General features: G+C 43.9%; 1 protein-coding gene across 3 annotated transcripts in view; it reads left to right on the top strand.

Moving 5' to 3' along the window:
• The first annotated feature begins 14,542 nt into the window (after positions 1 to 14,542).
• HECA (hdc homolog, cell cycle regulator) overlaps positions 14,543 to 19,094 on the top strand; it is a 50,576-nt gene continuing 46,024 nt past the window's right edge. For 2 of the 3 annotated variants that reach the window (XM_053222169.1, XM_053222168.1), the window contains exon 1: positions 14,543 to 15,123. In XM_053222169.1, coding sequence (XP_053078144.1) covers positions 14,853 to 15,123 — 271 coding nt within the window. In that variant the 5' untranslated portion in view covers positions 14,543 to 14,852. The remainder of the gene's footprint in view (positions 15,124 to 19,094) is intronic. The other variant, XM_053222171.1, reaches the window with a different exon arrangement.

Below are 19,094 nucleotides of genomic sequence, written 5' to 3'. Positions count from 1 at the left end.
TTTTGCTGTGATGAGAGAGCCCCGTTGTTTTTTTTAAGTTCATTTATTTATTTTGAGAGAGACAGAGAGCACGTGTGCACCTGCGCAGGTAGGGAAGGGGCACAGAGAGAGAGAGGGAGAGTGAATCCCAAGCAACTCCACAGTGTCAGTGCAGAGTCCAACGTGGGGCTCGAATTCATGAACCGAAGTTGGAAACTTAACTGACTGAGCCACCCAGGCGTCCCAACAAAGCCCTTTTGAAACAGTGTTCTGGGGCTCCCGGATGGCTCAGTCGGTTAGGTGTCAGACTCTTGACTTGGCCTTGGGTCATGTTCTCACAGTTGTGAGTTCGAGCCTCACATTGGGCTCCTTGCTATCAGCTTGAGACTGTCTCCCTCTGTCTCTTCCACTCCCCCTCTTGCTATCTCTCTCTCAAAATACATAAAAAGAAAAAACTTAAAAAAAAAAAAAAAAGAAAGAAAAAACAATGTTCTATCCAGGGTACCTGGGTGGCTCAGTCGGTTGAGGGTCTGATTCTTGATTTTCACGATCTCATGCTGACAGCATAGAGCCTGCTTGGGATTCTCCCTCTCCCTCTCCCTCTCTCTGTGCCCCTCCCCTGCTCATGTGCACATACACTCTCTCTCTCTCAAAATAAAGAAACTTTAAAAAACATTATAAAACAATAACACAATATTCCATCCATAATAAAAATTGATGTTCTAAGGGGTGCCTGGGTGGCTCAGTCGGGTAAGTGTCTGACTTCAGCTCAGGTCATGATCTCATGATCTGGGAGTTCGAGCCCTGCATCAGGCTCTGTGCTGACAGCCCAGAGCCTGGAGCCTGCTTCGGATTCTGTGTCTCCCCTGTCTCTGCCCTCCCCTGCTTGCACTCTGTCTCTCTCAAAAATGAAGGAACATTAAAAAGAAAATTAAAAAAAAAAATTGATGTTCTAAGAAAGTTAGGCTCTTGCAGCAAAACCTGTGGATTTCCTTTGGAAATTGAATAGAAGCTTCCAGAATCTTTCCTTGATGATGATGTCTGCTCCAAACTTGAATAATGCGATTGCACTTGTGTCCCCTCTGCTCTCCACAGCACTTTGTGCATATTTCTATTACTGCACCTATCAGGTTATAATGATTTTCTGCTTAAGTGAACTCCTATCAAATTACTTTTACTAAACTGAACTTTGATGCTAAGCCATCAGCCTGGACTTTGATGTGCTGTAAGAAATAGCTCCACTCCATTGGGTATAAGGCTATTATTGAGGATATTCTTCCGTGTACTGCATAGCATTGCATTTTGAGGGCTTGTTTGGGACTTATATCAGCACCATTTATGTTTTTCCAGAGCAATTGGTCTGCTGGTAGCTTGTGGGAGCTGTAGATTGTGTAACTGATCATATTTCTCTTTTCACAGAGATTGCTAAAAAGCTTAGAGCCAAACTCCTGGTGGATCTTTGGCAAATACATGTAGGCCTTCATTGTATTTATTCTGGATATTAGCCTACCTCTATTGTATGATCCCATCATTGCTTTCCTTCTGCCTTATCTTTCTCATTGCTTCTGATATGCTTTATTTTCTTGTATTGCACATTTCTTTGTTCTCTGTAAGTCCTGTGGAAGAAAATCACGAACATAAAGACATATCTGCATCTTTCTCTCACCAGGCTGTGAGCTCTTTGGGAGTGGATGGAGATCGTTTTCCGTTGCTTTGCATTTGGATCTGGCATAGAACTTCATTATATGCTCAGTAAATATTTTTGAGAATAAATCAAACAAAGTTGCCATTATAAGGCTCATCTGGTAATTTGAACAATGACTATTTATTTATTTTAGTTTTTTTTAATGTTTATTTATTTTTGAGAGAGAGACAGAATGTGAGCAGGGGAGGGGAGGAGAGAGAGGGAGACACAGAATCTGAAGCAGGCTCCAGGCTCAGAGCCTGATGTGGGGCTCGAACTCACGAACGGTGAGATCATGACCTGAGCCTGAGTCGGACACTTAACCCACTGAGCCACCCAGGGCGCCCCTGAACAATGACAATTTAAAGGAAAGGATTGTGAATCCGATTGTTACCTACAGACCAGAAGGTGGAAGATGTTCCTTATGTGAATCAAGGAGGAAAAGACAGATTGAATAAAAAGTTCCTTCTTTTCAACCTGTTGATGCTGTGGTCATGACATTTTTGTGGCCTGTAAACTAAGGAGAAAGAAAGATGTTTGCTGTTCATCAATTACAGAGCATTGCACAAGATTGCTACTACAGAAATACATGTTGAGTTAAATCTACTTCTCTGGATACTACGTGAGGAAACAGTCATCTAGAATGTTTGGCAGAAAATGTTTGGCCCTTCATTGTTTTTTTAATTGATTTTTTTTTTCTTGTTCTTTTTTTTAAAGTTTATTTATTTGAGAGAGAGAAATGGGGGGAGGGGCAGAGAGAGAGGCTGAGAGACAGAATGTTGAGCAGGCCCCCTGTCTGGCCCTTCTTTTATCTCAGCCTGGAACCTAAAAACGTCTTAGGAAACCGATGAACTCAGGATTGTTGACCTAATCCAGAGCTGGCATAAGAGACTTCCAGACCACTGGATAACATTGTTTAATGACAAAACGCTCAGTTTTACCTGGAACTTCCAAGGCTTTTTTTTTTTTTTTTTTTTTTTTTTAGTTTACTTATTTATTTATTTATTTTGAGAGAGAGAGAGAGACAGAGAGAGAGACAGAAGAAGGAGGAGGAGAGGCAGAGAGAGATGGCGAGAAGGAGAATCCCACACAGGCTCTGTGTTATCATCACAGAGCCAGACACAAGTCTTGATCTCACAAACCGTGAGATCATGACCTGACCCCAAATCAAGCGTCAGATGCTCAAACCAACTGAGCCCCCCAGGTTCTCTAACAAGTCTTGAGGAATAGTAACTTAATTTTGTGTGTTTTTTTAAAGCAAACAAACCAACATAATAAGTATTGGGTTTTCTTTTACCCTGATGGGGTTTCCTTAGAATTAGAAGATGCTCACAACTTATTTGTGAGTTGAAATTTATGGTATCCATCTACATGGGATAAGGTGATGATGAGGTTGCTTTTCTTTAAAAATTTTTTTTAATGTTTATTTTTGAGAGGGAGAGCGAGAGTGTGAGAGGCAGAGGGGCAGAGAGAGGAGACACAGAATCTGAAACAGGCTCCAGGCTCTGAGCTGTCAGCACAGACCCCACCGTGGGGCTCAAACTCACCGAGTGCAAGATCATGACCTGAGCCCAAGTGAGAGGCTCAACCGACTGAGCCACCCAGGCGCTCCCGCTTTTCTTTAAAATCAAAGATTATTAGATTATTCTTTCAAAAATACTGTTTTCATTGCATCATTTTTATCTTTTCAGTTTTTATTTAAGTTTTTAATGTTTATTATTTATTTTCGAGAGAGAGAGAGAAAGAGGGGGAGGGAGAGAGAGACAATGTGCGTGGGGAAGGGAGAGAGAGAGAGAGAGGAAGACACAGGATCCGGAGCAGGTTCTAGGCTCTGAGCTGTCAGCACAGCTGAGGGCACAGCCCTGATGCGGGGCTCAAACCCAGGGACTGTAAGATCATGACTTGAGCTGAAGCTGGAGGCTTAAGCGACTGAGCCACCCAGGCGCCCCCATCGTATCATTTTTAAATTTAGTAACTTGCAATAACTTCTGTCCACACAAATCAACTTCAAATGCTCGGGCAAAGCATCATCCGGGCTTCTAGCTGCGTACGCCAGAGTGCGCCCTGTGGCAATCTGTAGCATCCTGCGTGGATTTGACTGTCCCTTTAAAGGTACCCGTATTTGCACGCAACAGGAAGCAGGGTGTGGTTTGTTCTTGGGTGAGACAAAAGTGTGCTGAAAGCAGTTTATCCTTGACCTAGAACCAGCCCTGCTTTTAGAAAAAAACAACAACAAACTTGTTTACAGTGCAGACGGGGAACTGTTAGATAGCATTTATGAAGTTGAACAGCAACCCCGATTACAAACTTCAAATGCTCCTGCGCATATAATAATACCGACTGCTTATTGAGAGCTTACCAGGTACTAGGCACTACCCAGACACTGTCTTAACTCTGAAATAGATACGATTATTACCCTTATTTCACAAATATGTTGCTCAAGATCATACAACTTGTAAACCCAAACCGAAGCCCAGGAAGTTGGGCTGCATGAATAATCTCTCCTAACCACAAAACGATAATAAGTTTTAATAGAACCTAAATCCAACATCCGCCCTAAAACCTCAGAAATGGCTGCTCTAGCATATAACAAAGAATATTTTGGGCTTATGTGCTAGAAGAAATTGCCTCTATCTGGAAGCCAAAGGTATTTTCTGAACAGAAGTGTGCTCCAGTGTGGGCCCAAACCTGACATGCGTGGTCCCCTTGCTACTCATGTTCCACTTTGCCTAGCCCCCTTCACCTGTTGTTTAGACGTCTCATTTCACAAAGAAATGAGGCCAACGTTTTATTCCTAAATCAGACCATTCACCTCAGTAACCACAAATTTGAGAATGCGGTGGGATTGTGTTGGAGTGGGGTCCACCCTGTGATCCTCTGTGGCAGCCTCTTGGCTAAACCCAATTCGACAATTTTCGTGGTGCAAAAAATGGTACAAGCCAGAAAGACGACAGAACCAGTGGGTTGGCGTTTAAAGGGGAAGCTTCCAACAGAAATGCGACCACCGTATACGAGTAGAGAGACCCGACTGTGCCGGCAAGTGAACACAGGAAATGCCCATGCCTAGAATTCAGACATAAAAGGATACTGTACACAGAAAAAAAAAGAGACATTGTACACAGGATGTTGCCTCAGTTTTCTATCACAGTGTGAACAACTGCCACTGGCTCACAGAGCCGACGGCATCCACCTTTCCAGCATTGAGGTCAGTGGCTCATCTTGGTAGCCTAAAATTGGCTATGGTAGGAGCATTTAGACCACACGGTCCCTCCCTCCAGGCCCCCTCAGTGGTTGAACAATAACATACCGTTGAAACTGTCCCAATAGTCCCTTAAAATGGCAGCCATGTATTTCTCACAATTCTGTGCATTGACTGGGCTCATCTGGGTGATCTGCTTGACGCGGTGAAGACATGATGACCCATACGGCTGCATTCAACGAGAATAGGATATCTCAACCTTCTCACTACATTCGGGGCTAGATAATTACTTGTTGTGGAGACTGTCCTGTGCGTTGTAGGATTTTAGCAGCGTTCTTGGCCTCTACCTATTAGATGCCAGTAGTGACAACCAAAAATGTCCCTGTGGATAAAATAGCCCAGGCTAAGAACCACTGAGCTAGGAGCTTGGCTGAGGCTGAAACAGCAAAGATGACTCCTGTGAATTATCAAATTGAATGGAGTCACTTACGTCAAGGGATTTTAAAATGGAGCTAGGAGGCTATTAAGGGGGTGGACCTCATGCATGTCCTCACTGGTGGAACAATGAACTTCTGAACTGGGCTGAACCGCAAATAATCCAAGGGCCCAGTCAGAACATCTGCAACTTGCTACAGTAACAGACTTTGCTTAGTGAGAGCCTTAGCAACGGATTATATTCAGTGAAGATGAGCTTTTTGCTGTGAACACCAATCAAAAATTCTTTGTAGCGGTGCCTATGGGGTCAGTCAGTTGGTTTTGGCTCAGGTCACTATCACCCCGTTTGTGAGATGGAGCCCTCCATCAGCCTCTGCACTGACAGCGTGGAGCCTGCTTGAGATTCTCTCTCCCTCTGCCCCTTCCTCTCCCCTGCCTCCCTTCTCAAAATAAATAAGCATTAAAAAAAAAAAAAAGATGTATACAAGCATTCCCTTTTTGCTTTAAAAATTCCTGACTTTTGCTTACAAAAATAGTTTTGCTCCAAACTATTTGGTTTGCCACCCAAATCTGTGCACCTTGAATTGCAATTCTTTGATCCCAAATAAATGCTCTGGCTTAATTATTGCCTCCTGACAATTTTAGCCTGACACTTCTCATCTTCCAGGTGACGAGGATCCTTTGTTAGAGAAATTTATTTACCATGCTTGTTAAGGATGGCAAGACAGACTTTATCCAGGGGGACCAGTCCAATGGAATTTATAGTAAAGGATAGAGATTAGGTTCAACTCTGAATACAATAAGGAAAGGCAGGAATGTATAGCCAAGGAGCAGGGTTGGGGGTCAGTGGATGAAAAATCACCAAGAGGAAATGTCAGGAAATATCAGGGTTAGGAAGATCTTGGCCAAACTGACTTGATACGATTCTTGCCAAAGGCAGGCCAGGGTGATAAGGTATTGAGGGTGATATTTTCAACAGACTGACTCAGCAGGATTTTTGCTAAAAGTGGAGTGAACAGACCCAGGACAGAGCCCAGGGTTAGGGCCCCTTCAAACAGAGGACCCAGAGGAGCCTGACTCAAGCTTGATCAAGGGGAGAGGCTTTGTCACCGTCTCTGTACGGCCGGTCATCCTTCCACAGTCTAGCTCAAGGCCCTCCACAGCATGGTGGCTGGCTTTAAGAGAGTAAGAGCAAAAGCTAACAGGATGGGAACCAGAGCAACGTGACCCCTGACTCTTGCTGTATTTCTAGTTGATCAAAGCAAGTCCCAAGCCTAGATCAGGTTCAAAGGGAGGGAAAATAGACTCCACCTCTTCTTGGAAAGAGGAGTCGAGCACTTGTGGCCATCTTTAATCGGTGCAGTACCATATTGCATTCAAGGGGTCAGTATGAATATTCTGCAGAAGGAAGGGAAATCTTGAGAGAGAATTCTATTGAAGATCAATCAAAATTACTAGGCCGAAGGCGAAAATGATTATTCACGTGATGGTAAAGGAAAGAACCACATCATATTTAGAGGGTACAAAACAATATATTTCTAGGTTCTATAGTATTTATTACATAAACGATTATGAACAGAAGTTGGAGGTTGCTTCTGGTTGAAGTATTGGTAATGATGTCTTTCTGTCAAAAAAAAACAAGTAGTCCTTAGTTGTTGATATTAATTTTTGTTCTTCAATGGAACAATAAAACATTGATGTTTCTGAAAATGGAAGCAGTATGGTGAATGTTCAACTGTTTTACATTAGTACTTAAGGACTTTATATATGTCATTATAAGTATTGGAGATTGTAGGTATTTTGCAAGATATTTTCTAAAGAATTGGTTGCTTACAAGAAGGATCCAATGTCTATCTTTTCCCTTGAATTTTTGCCCCTGCATTAACTCACCTGAATGCTAAAGATAGAAGTAGGTACTTTTTGCTCTAAGGTGTTATTTCCCAAAAAAGTATTTAGCATAACTCTAGTTTCACAAGATGTTAATGGGTGTTACACGTAAGAGGATTTATGGGTTGTATAAGCTTGGGAAATTTTAAGCTGAGAGTAAGTAGGTTTCTTTACCGCTGGACTTTTTAGGGTCTTTAGTATAGTAATGTGTCTCATGACTAATAAAATATACAGTGTTTCCTAGACTTATTCAACCGCAGTAATAGAAGCATGTCTTATATAACTCGTGTTCTTTAGGGCACTCTGGGTAGAACTTGTTGTAAGTGGAGATAAAGGAGGAGGGGGAATCTTGAAAGAATTCTATTCAAGCTCAATCAAAATTAACTCAACAAAGAGGCATAGCGTAGCCTTAACACTTAAAAAAATAGGTATCCTTGAAGCAGGCCCTCAGTCCAAGAATGCACTATACTGTTGGGTTCTTTCTAAACATCAACAGTGTTTTCAATACAGAGGACTGAAACAGTTTGTTTGTTTGTTTACTTATTTTTAACGTTTATTTATTTTTGAGACAGAGAGAGACAGAGCATGAACAGGGGAGGGGCAGAGAGAGAGGGAGACACAGAATCTGAAACAGGCTGCAGGCTCTGAGTGGTCAGCACAGAGCCCGACGCAGGGCTCGAACTCACGGGCCTTGAGATCGTGACCTGAGCCGAAGTCGGACGCTTAACCGACCAAGTCACCCAGGCGCCCCTGAAACAGTTTAAACAAAGATCATTTTGCAAAAGTTATTTTAGATTCATGAAATGGGATCATCCAAGATCACCAAAGATTAATTAGTCAAAACAGTAATTTAGAAAGGAAGAACCAGAATAAGTTCATACCTTTTCTCACTCTCCTTGTCTTATTGGCAAATAAAAATTGTATATATTTACAATGTACAAACACCTGTATTTTGATACATGTATATATTAGGAAATGATTACCACAATCCACCCTTGTCTTATAAGCTAAATTTGAAGCCCTTCGGAATTAGAATTTGGATTAGAAGCAATATATTAACTTACTTGTGGTAGGCAGCTTCTAAGATAGATTTCAGCGATCCTTATCCCCTGGTATTTATGCCCTTGTAAAATCTCCTCCTGTTGAGCTTGGGCCGAACCGGGTGACTTGCTTTTTGCTTCTGAGATTAGGTTACAAAAAAGACTGGCTTCTGTCTTGCTTGCCCTTCTCTTCCTGCCTCACTTGCTCACTTGGATGCAGCCAGCTGCTCTATGCAGAGACTCATATGATAAGGAACTGAGGGAGGCCTCTGGCCAGCTACCCTTAGGAACTGAATGCTGCCAACAACCTCAGGACAGGGTTGGGAAATGGGTCCTTCCCCAGTTGAGTTTCAACATGACTGCAGTCTTAAGAGAGATCCTGAGCCTGAGGACCCAGCTAAGCCATGCCTACATTCCTGACACAGAAATTGTGAGATAATACATGTGTGCTGTTCTGAGCTGCTAGACCGTAGGGTAATTTGTTTAGGCAGCAATAGATAACTAGTGTAGAATTAAAAGAGGCATTTAGAGAAGGCCAGTGTTGCATTATCTAAGGCAAACCTTGCAGACGGCTGAAAGAAGGACTAAAGCACCGTGGTTAAATCGTGCTTTAGAATGGCAGCCTAGAAAAATACTGATTTCACTGGGAAGAAACACAGGGGATCCGGAAGATGAAATCTAGGTGATACAAGTCTTTGAATTTTCAGTGCTACGTCTAGAGGAGATGTCAGAAATACAAGGTATAGAAATTGATAGTTGCCTGGTCATTGCAATTGCTGAGGAAGATATTGCTATGCCATGGCCCCCTGCTGTAAAAGCTGGCCTCAAACAGAGCCCCCAGTTTTGGTTTAAATATGCTAGCCAGCTGGGAAGGATGTTATGTCTACCAAGAGCATAGCACTGTGGGCTTAGATGGCTCTTTTGTTTTGTTTTCTTTCTTTCTTTTTTTTTTTTTTTTGAGGTCAGATCTGGTTTGGGTTATTTCTTTTAGATGTTCTTTTACATGTTCTTTAATTCCACAACTATGTGTTAAAGTCTTATTTTGTGCTAGGTGCTGATTTGGGCGCTGCGGATTCAACAGAGAAAACTTCACTTTCTTGAAACCTCCATTTCAGAGAGGAAAAACAGAAAGCACACAAAGTAAATAAACATAAAAATGAAATATACCATACAGTAATAAAAGTAAACAATATGTGCCATAGTAATTAAATACTATCAGAAAAAAGAAAGCATGGAAGGGAGAGCGGGACGGTGCGTTCTAACTTCTGTATCAGTTATCAAGGCCTGGACTACAAACAGCTGTGTGTCCATTGTGATCTGGTTCCCAACTTGGCCAAACAAACACCAGAGTCCCTACGGCCTCCTCTCTTCCCTCTGTAGATTCTGTACTCATTCTTGCTTTCATTTCCTTTTATTTTTTATTTATTTTTAAAGTTTGTTTATTTTTAGTAATGCCTATACCCAACGTGGGGCTCGAACTCAACCCCCTGAGATCAAGAGTTGCACACTCTTCTAACTGAGCCAGCAGGTTGCCCCTGATTTCAAGCCCTTTTAAAAGACTAATCTTCATGCTTCCCTGTGAAGACTTCTTTGACAATTTAGCCTCCGTTACCCCTCTACCTTCTGGGGATCTGAGGGCACAATTCCCCCTCCAAAATCAGAGGAAACAAAACAAAACAAAATGCAGCCTACCCATCTTTAAAAATTTTTTTTTAATTTTCAGGTTAACGGTTGATTAATTTGTATTTGTTTCCTCTGTGTTTGTTGTTGTGTTGCCCACCCCTCCCCCGATAGAATTTCAGGTTTTTGATTTTTTTTTAATATTTATTATTTTGGGAAAAGCGCAAGCAAGGAGGTGTAGAGAGAAGGGAACAGAGGATCCGAAGCACTCTTTGTGCTGAATTCCGATGTGGGGCATGAACCCATGAACCGTGAGATCATGACCTGAGCGGAAGTCTGATGCTCAACCAACTGAACCACCCAGGTCTCGCAAGTTTGGTTTGTTTTTACATATGTATGGAACATGCAGTCAAAAACACTTGTAATGGTAGCTTCATTGGAAGACGTAGAAAAGATAAAAGATATGATGCCTTCCTTTGCAGAATTTAATATATACTTGGAGGGAGAAAATGCTCTTCCTGAGGTGAGAAAACCATGGAAAAACAGCCCATACAAATCCAATACTTCGTGGTATGGTATAGTCAGTGGCTTCCAGATTTTTTGGCTTGCCACCGCAGTAAGAAATGGACTATACAACAAGACTCTGTGTGTGTGTGTGTGTGTGTAAACAAAATTTTACAAAGATAGTATGTATGTTTTACAAAACAATACTTAATATCTATATGCAATGCATTGATATTTTCTCTTCTGTTTCAGTTTTCAAAACATGCTGGTAGGAACCCTCCGAACTGATCTCATAGCGTGCAAAGAGACTATGAGCCACAGTTTGGAAGCCAGGTCGTGAGCGCACAGAGGTGTGAAGTAAATGAGTCTTGAATGGTAGGAGTCCAGGGATGTCTGTCCTGGGAAAGATTATGGATGTGTCTCTTGAAAGGAGAGTCCTATTTAGGTTATTGGGGTTCATGACAGTGTTGATGCTGAGTTGGAACAACAGTATGAGCAAAGAAGGCACCGAGGCTGTGGTAGGTAGCAAGTTCAGGGGGCACTGAGATAATTCTATTCTTTTATATGACTGCTTTTATAGGTTATGGAAATAATGTAAAAGTCAAAATAAAGGCCTGGAAACAGATTATGAGGGTACACAGTTGAGAAAAATGTTAATATTGATAATTGGGAACAGTTTAATAGGAGAGCAGATCTATGGAATTTAATAATTCATGTCATTATTTGCATTAGTATTGCATTTTGTTAAAAGTCTTGATAATCACAACTATTATTCCTCAAAGTAAACCTCTGGGCATAGGAGAGGCTATTTCTAGAAAAAAACAAAACAAAAACAAAAACAAAAAACCCTGGTCCATAGAGATAATAGGCATTGCTCAAGGTATATTTACTTGAAATGACTTTAGCAGATCAGCCCAATTCTAGCCCAAAGGACTTAGTTGACCCCAAGAGTTCAGAAGACAGACACACAGGTCAAGCAAAAACGCAAACAGAACAAGAACGCTGAAACAATGACCATTTATTCTGATCCAGTCCTGAAGATTAGCTTGTCCCTTTTCTCAAGGCTATCGATTGTTTACCTCTGATGACCTGGATTGTTGCTGTGTTTTATTCAATTTTGCAAAGATGTGGTTTGGAGTGGGTGATAAAGTTTGGGGGAAGGAAACCTTGGGTATAGGTATACTTTTTTTGAAAGTTTACTTCAGAACACATGGGTTGATCATGGAAATTAAACAGAAGCCAAGTGTGGATGTACAGAGCATAGAGGCTTCCATGGTTTCCTAGAACTCTTCACATTTTCTTCTGGAAGCATCTGAGGGGAGGGCTTTGGGTCACCCACCATCCATCTTTTGCTCTTTGGACAGGCTTTCTCCCTTTCTCTCTTCTTCAAAAATCATGTAAAAAGGGAAAGATAAAGGGCTAGGATTCCAAGGAAATCCCACATGTTGTTTGGAAGTAGGAAATGGAGTCCTTTACCGTTGCCTCTGCATCAAATTTGACTAAGGCTAAAAACAGATGAGCATGGTTAAGAATGGAAGAAGTGGCCCAGCTTCTCCTTCCTCCTTCTGATTTTGTTTTAGTTTGAATGAGGAGGAGGTGGCTCACACAATGAATAAGAAAAGCAACTGGTTGGATGGCTGTGTGCTTTGAGTTAATTATGACATTTTTTGTGGGAAAGCTTCCAATTCTTAAGTCTCATCTAGAGGTGGGAGGCAGCTGGAATGAACATCTGTCTGCAGGGTACAGGCATACTTACTCTGATCCAATATGGAATGACAGCAATGTGCTTATTCAAGAGAATAGTTATCTCCATTTTCCGGTATTCTAATATAAAATTTCTTCATTCTCAGGGTGCCTGGGTGGCTCAGTTGGTTGAGTGTCTGGCTTCGGCTCAGGTCATGATCTCGCGGTCCGTGAGTTCGAGCCCCGCGTGGGGCTCTGTGCTAACAGCTCAGAGCCTGGAGCCTGCTTCCGATTCTGTGTCTCCCTCTCTCTCTGCCCCTCCCATGCTCACGCTTTGTCTGTCTCTGTGTTTCAATAATAAATAAATGTTAAAAAAGAACCTCTTCATTCTCACCACTCAAAAAAAAAAAAAAAAAAAAAGAAGAAAAAGAAAGAAAGGCCCAAGGCAAGGTGAGATGTCTCAGCCACTTATAGTGAGGGATCTCAGTAATGAAATTAAGCTAAATCTGAATAGGCCACATTACCTCATTATCTTCATCCCCAGCTCCTCCATTCTCCCTGTGAAGTCTCTAATTACACTGTCAGCATTTCCTCCAGTTTTCAGTATTGTTTGACTTCCGGGGGCCAAGTGGTGACCAAATCCTGCTTCATATACCTTCAAAGCATTTGTCCATTCATTTATTCATGCACTTCTCATATACTTACTCTATACCATGCACTGAGCTAGGCAACAAGGATTCAGTGAGGCAGAAACTAAGACACAGTTTCTGCCATCGCATAGCTGGTAGTCCAGTGGGGGCCCAGGCAAGAGACAAGTAAACAGGCATCTTCAATACGTGTGTGCATGGAGTTTTGGTAGGGATGGTAACAGGGAGCACTTGGGGGCGAATCTCACTTTGGGCTGTCAGAGTAGACTTCCTAGAGAATGGATGGTTTAGGTTGAGACTTCAAGGTTCAGAAAAATGTAGCCAGAGAAAAGTGCATTACGCAACCTCCACTCAACAGATTTTCTTCACCACTTACTGTGGGTCAGGTTTTTTGCTAGACTCTGCCGAGTTAGCTAGAAAGATAGACTCAATCTCTGTTCCTCTAGTGCTTAGAAAATGTCAGGGTGGAGGAGAAATAGATGTGAAAATATAGGCACAAAATATTTATTTATCTAATGTAACTATCCATATGTATTGGGGAATTAAAAGGTTCATCATTTTCCTACTAAAAAGTCCAACCAGCAATTACCCCTGAGTATCCAGTGCTCCTCCCTATAGCTCCAAGCTCTGCTATGGACTCTCCTATGAACCTGGGAGCTCCCAGTCAGAATCTCTCCATTAGGTGAGCCTGAGAGGGAGAGTTCTCTTCTCTGCACATCCCTGTCTGTCCCTTTATGCTTTATAACACAGCCACTGAGCCTTTACTGAAGAGCTGGGTTAATTAAAGTTTACACTAGAGGAGGGGAAAACTGTAAATTGTCAACTAAAATAGTTTTCTTCCATAGATCATGGGGAAAATAACCTAATTTATACATTCAACAAATATATGCTAGCTGCTCCCTGAGGTGCCCAAGACGGATAAAACCTACTACCTGTGGAGCTTTCCCGAGAATGAGAAGGAGATAGCTAGGAAACAAGTAAACGTATACGTCGTCAACAAAATGAGAGATGGATGAGAAAAATTATCAGTGATACTTCTCACAGCTCCTCCCGGAAGGTAGGAGCTCTAATATAACATCCTGAAGGAAGTGTGTTTGATCTGGAACCTGAGATATGGGAAGGAGCTGGTCTGTGAAAAGGCAGAATAAAGTTGCAGAAAAGAGAAACCATGTAGAACTCTTCCCAGGGGTCTCCTGCTCTCAGGTCACTGCCTCTCTTCAGAGGCGTCACGTTTTAATCTTAGCCTGCTTCCAACGCAGCTATCTCTCTTCTGGGACAGCTCAGCCCACAGGGATTGGGTTTCCTCCCAAGCAGGTCCTGCCTAGTGGTCACAGGCAACATTTAGTTTTATCCCTGGATGGTGGGTCCTGTTTGTATGAATTACTTTCACCACTACACTGTGCCGGCTTCTCATTCAGGGACCCTGCTGTTCATCCCCATTGTCTGGGACCTCGATCCTATTTCTATAATTACTGACCTTAAAACTGTTCTTGAAGGGTAAGGTCTTTTGATGGATTATTAATCCAAAATCCTTTGTTTTCCCTTCTTCTAGTCACCCGCCTATTTTTCAGGACCATATTGTTCTAAGCCTCAATTACATGAAGGTCGGGAGGCCACCGAATAACTACGCCAGATGCCACCGGATTGGTGTAGGAGGCCACTTCAGGAAGGTGGCTTCGCGCACGGCCAATAGCTTCGCAGGCCCGCGGTGAGGGCGCCAGAATGACGTCACTCGAACGTGGCCGGCTCGCGCGGGGCGTGACGTCACGCGGGCGGGCCGGTCCGCCTTGAGGTCACCTGGTGGGCGCGGCCAGGCCGAATCCCCAGTGTCGTCACGGGCGGGGGCGGGGCCAGAGCGTGTCAGCGAAGCCGAATCAAAACAAGCCGGAGACCCGCCTTTTCCCTCCGGCTCGGGAGCGTCTCGCTCGGGTCCCGAGCCCGCCGCGCTCGCGCGGCTGCGAGCCTCGGGTGGCCGCGCGCCGGCTCCAGGAAGCCGGGGAGGGCGCGGCGGCCGGGATGGCGCGGCGCGGGCCGCGCGGCTAGACGGGCGCCGAAGGAGCCGCCGGCCCGCGCCCTCCATTCTCTTCCTCCCGGAGCCGGCGCCGCGCGGGCCGGGAGCGGCCGTGCGGCGGGGAGCCGCCTTCCTTGACGCCGGGCACCTGGACGCTCGCGAGATGCCCAACCCCAAAAACAGCAAAGGCGGCCGCAAAAACAAGCGCGCCAACAGCAGCGGGGACGAGCAGGAAAATGGAGCCGGGGCCCTGGCAGCGGCGGGCGCGGCGGGCGCGGCGGCCGGGGGGGGCCTGGCGGCGGCGGCCGGCTGTGGAGCGGTGGCGGCGGGCGCGGCGGGCACCGGGGGCGCGGCGGGCACCGGAGGCGCGGGGACTGGCGCCGCCAACGCCGCGGCCGCCTCGGGGGCTGCTGCCGCGGGCGACGCCAAGAACGGTAAGACGGGGCTGGCGGGGCGAACGCCAACTTCCTCCCCGACGGGGAAGGCGCGGTGGCGGGGCCCGGGGCGGCGCGGGCGGTGCGTGGACAATGCGAGAGTCAGGAAGTGCTCACCCCGCCCCTCCGCCCCGCGGCGGCTGTCCCTTCCCGGTCCCCACGCCCGGCGGCGACGACTGATCTGCGGCCCGTGCCCAGGGTCTGCGCCGCTCCCGGGCCGAGAACCCGGGGCCGCCTGCGCCTCCGACGCCGAGGGGGTGCCCCGGGTCTCGGCGGCGGCGGCGGCGGCGGCAGGGCTCCCCTCGGGCCCTGCCGGTTCTGGCGGAGCCGACTGTGTGCTGCGGCCCGTTGGGGGAGCGGCGGGTTGGGGGGTGGGGGGAAGGAAAGAGCTGCCCAAGTTGAAAAGAATGATCCGCTTGGAAACTTAGGCACCAGTTCATTCTCCCCTGTGCCCCCCTCACCCACCCGCCTTTTCCCCGCGTGGGGAAGAGCCTCAAATCCCAGCAAATCGAGGCTTGCTGCGGCGACTGCCACAGGTGAAGAGGCCCCGAGACATTTTTACTATAGGGCGTGTGTGTGTGCGTGCTTGTGCGCGCGCGCGCTCTTTAATTCTCTTACTCGCTTGAGGAAGGAAGAGAATCTGAACTTGACTTCCGTTCTCAGACCGGAGTTAAAAAAAAAAAAAAATCATCGTCTGTATGATTCTGTTTCACAGTTTTAGAAGGAAGCCTGCTAATCTTAAGCAGTACCTTAATGCACCTTTTGAAGGGCACTTAGGGAATACTGAAGATGTGACAGATTGACGTTGTCACTAGAGAGACACGATTTTCGTTATCGGGTGCCGGCCAAACACTTTTTTCTTACTTGGACAGTTCTTTGAATTCCTCTGGTCAGGCAGTTTTTCAGGGAAGGGAATAGAGGTATATTTTAACGAAGGGATATTAGGAGCTTTATTTCTGACTTTTAACTTGTAGCTTTTCAGCTTTTGAAGCCATTCTTCATGCAGATCAGTCACTTTTTTTAAAGAGGCACCTGCACTCAGAAGAGCCCCACAGTGCTCTGAACGTAGGAGATTGAAGTGTAGCCAATTAAGAACAGAACCATAGGCCTCATTGGCTGTATCTCCGCAATAGTGATGTAGGAAAGTTTTCTTTTTTTCCAGGAACAGACAGCCTAGTTTTGAATGTTTGATAATACAATTTTTGGCCAGACTGTCTTCTCCATCCATGTTCTTTTGTTTTCCTAGCTCTGAACTTCATTTTGGTATTGATGTGGCATAGGGGAAGGAAGACAGACTGGTGGTTTAGCCTTTTAGAGCTCTGTCTTCTTGGGAAGGTCAGTCTTTCTGACACTTGATTTCCTCGCCTGTAAAATTGAAAAAAAAAATTGTATATATTCCATTGCCCCCCCCCCCCACCCCCCATAGAGTTATTCTGAGGCTCAGAGTGTTACTTTCTTCTCAGGTTTGCAGTTCTTGTTTTAAAGGCTTGTTAAGCTTTTAACATGCTTAGTAAAGTTTTTTAAGAAAAGTGATCAATGAGTGATGATAGCTATCATTCATTCCTTCAAAAAATATTAAACAGTGTTACAAGTACTGTGGTAAGTATGAAAGGGTACAGTGGTAATCAAGAGAGGACATCCTAGTCCTCATGGAGCTCGCATTCCAGTTCTGGTGTACCTTTTTATTTTTTCTCTGTATGAAGCTTCACGATGGCTGTTTACTTATTATTATTTTTTTTAATTTTATTGTTTTTTAATTTACATCCAAATTAGTTAGCATATAGTGCAACAGTGATTTCAGGAGTAGATTCCTCAGTGCCCCTTACCCATTTAGCCCATCCCCCCTCCCACAACCCCTCCACTAATCCTCTGTTTGTTCTCCATATTTCAGAGTGTCTTATGTTTTGTCCCCCTCCCTGATTTTATATTATTTTTGCTTCCCTTCCCTTATGCTCATCTGTTTTGTCTCTGACAGTTCTCATATGAGTGAAGTCATGTGATATTTGTCTTTCTCTGACTAATTTCACTTAGCATAATTCCCTCCAGTTCCATTGACATAGTTGCAAATAGCAAGATTTCATTCTTTTTGATAGCCGAGTAATACTCCATTGTATATATATACCACATCTTCTTTATCCATTCATCCATTGATGGACATTTGGGCTCTTTCCATACTTTGGCTATTGTTGATAGTGCTGCTATAAACATGGGGGTGCATGTGTCCCTTCGAAATAGCACACCTGTATCCCTTGGATAAATACCTAGTAGTGCATTTGCTGGGTCATAGGGCAGTTCCATTTTTAGTTTTTTGAGGAACCTGCATACTGTTTTCCAGAGTGGCTGCACCAGCTTGCATTCCCAGCTGTTTATCTTTTTCTCCAAAAGATTAAACCACTTTACAGCCGTGTGAGGAAATACTTTTTCTTAGGCTGGTGATACTTCCTCCTCTGTAAACTTTAAGCTGGTTATGGTGTCACTATTATTACTCTCCTCTGCAGTGTCAAACTCAGGTATATTTAGCAGTTCTGTGTCTATCTATGTGGAACTGTGTATTTCTGATTTGGAACTTGTTTTATGAGGTGAATGGAGAAAAAGGTAAGAACTGGGCCAAACATTGCCATTGTCAGGGTTAGAGAAGATACAGACTTTGATCAGCAAGCTGTATTTTAGGATTCCATATTTGGTTGTGCCATGGTGTGAAGTCTCCGTGATCCATTTTAATTTGAAGAACTTGTCACTGCAGTTGGTAACTGAACATGGGTGCTAAGGCCTCTTGTGTGCAAAATTGATAAATAAGGAAATTACAAATATGCGTGTGTGTGTGTGTGTGTGTGTGTTTGCCATTTAAAGCTATGCTTTCTAATGTTGGGGTAGGAGAAGTGGCATTGGTGAGTTTTAAAGGAAGGGGCAACAGATATGCAAACTCTCAAGAATCAGCTGCTAAGGCCCAATTGTTTTTGAATTTTAGAATGACATTGATTGCACTATTATAGTATTTCTAAGTATATTTTGATTTTTTTAACTTGTGACATTAGATTTTGCAGTTATGAATATTACAAATTAAGTGATTATTTTGAAGATGTGCTGAATCTGAATTCTCTTAAACTTTTAAACAGTTTGTTCTCATTGCTCAAGTCAGTTGTGATCTACAGATGCAAACGCAAATTTAATGAAGTTAACAGTAGTTGTCGTTTGTACTTGTTTGGAGTTGATAGAATTGTTTTGTGTCTTGTGATTCTTGGGCAGGATGGCCACCAGGGCATGGTAATATTAGTTCTTAGTTGTTCACTCTTTGTCAGTACGTGTAAATAGCTGCTTAATGTATAAAAGAAGACTGTCAGGGAAAGCTCGGGAAGCTATGGAATGGTTATAGGGGAAGAAGTTGCACTGGGTGCAGTTGTGCATCTTGGGTAAGATGAGTATTAATTGTAAAGACTTCGTACCCCTCATAAGTTAATTAGTGCATTTCTAGATACTGGCTTAGGAAGCTTCTTGCAGGAATTGGAGTAAAAGATGAAGTGCTATGCTCCTCCTACATAGTAAACATCGGTGTACATATTGTAGCGTTTGATTGTAGGTGGTCTAGGTTTGCCAATCATTATTTTTAGGGTCTAGGAATCATGCGGTAGATTATTACGCTGTAGTTTCATTTTGGAATTCTGGTTCCATTAGGCCACTGCTTTTTTGCTGAGGGCCTAAAATATATGGACCCTTGATCATAGTATGTAGTTTTCAATGGGCCTGGATCCCAAGTCCTTTTATTAATTCCTGTTTTATGGATGACCATGGGTCACCACGCCACTCATTCCTGACTGCCACCAGAACCTCTGGGTAGCTGAATCTGCCTTAATCCATTCCATTCAGCAACACTTACAGTATAAGTATACGAGAGTTTGTTTACATATTGATTGGCTGTGCATTTGGAAGGCATAGATATAATCTTGGGCAAGTCATTTGACGTCTCCGAGACT

Source organism: Acinonyx jubatus, chromosome B2, assembly GCF_027475565.1.
Source record: "Acinonyx jubatus isolate Ajub_Pintada_27869175 chromosome B2, VMU_Ajub_asm_v1.0, whole genome shotgun sequence".
In the NCBI taxonomy this organism is placed as follows: Eukaryota; Metazoa; Chordata; class Mammalia; order Carnivora; family Felidae; genus Acinonyx; species Acinonyx jubatus.
This window is presented reverse-complemented; position numbering and strand designations above follow the sequence as displayed.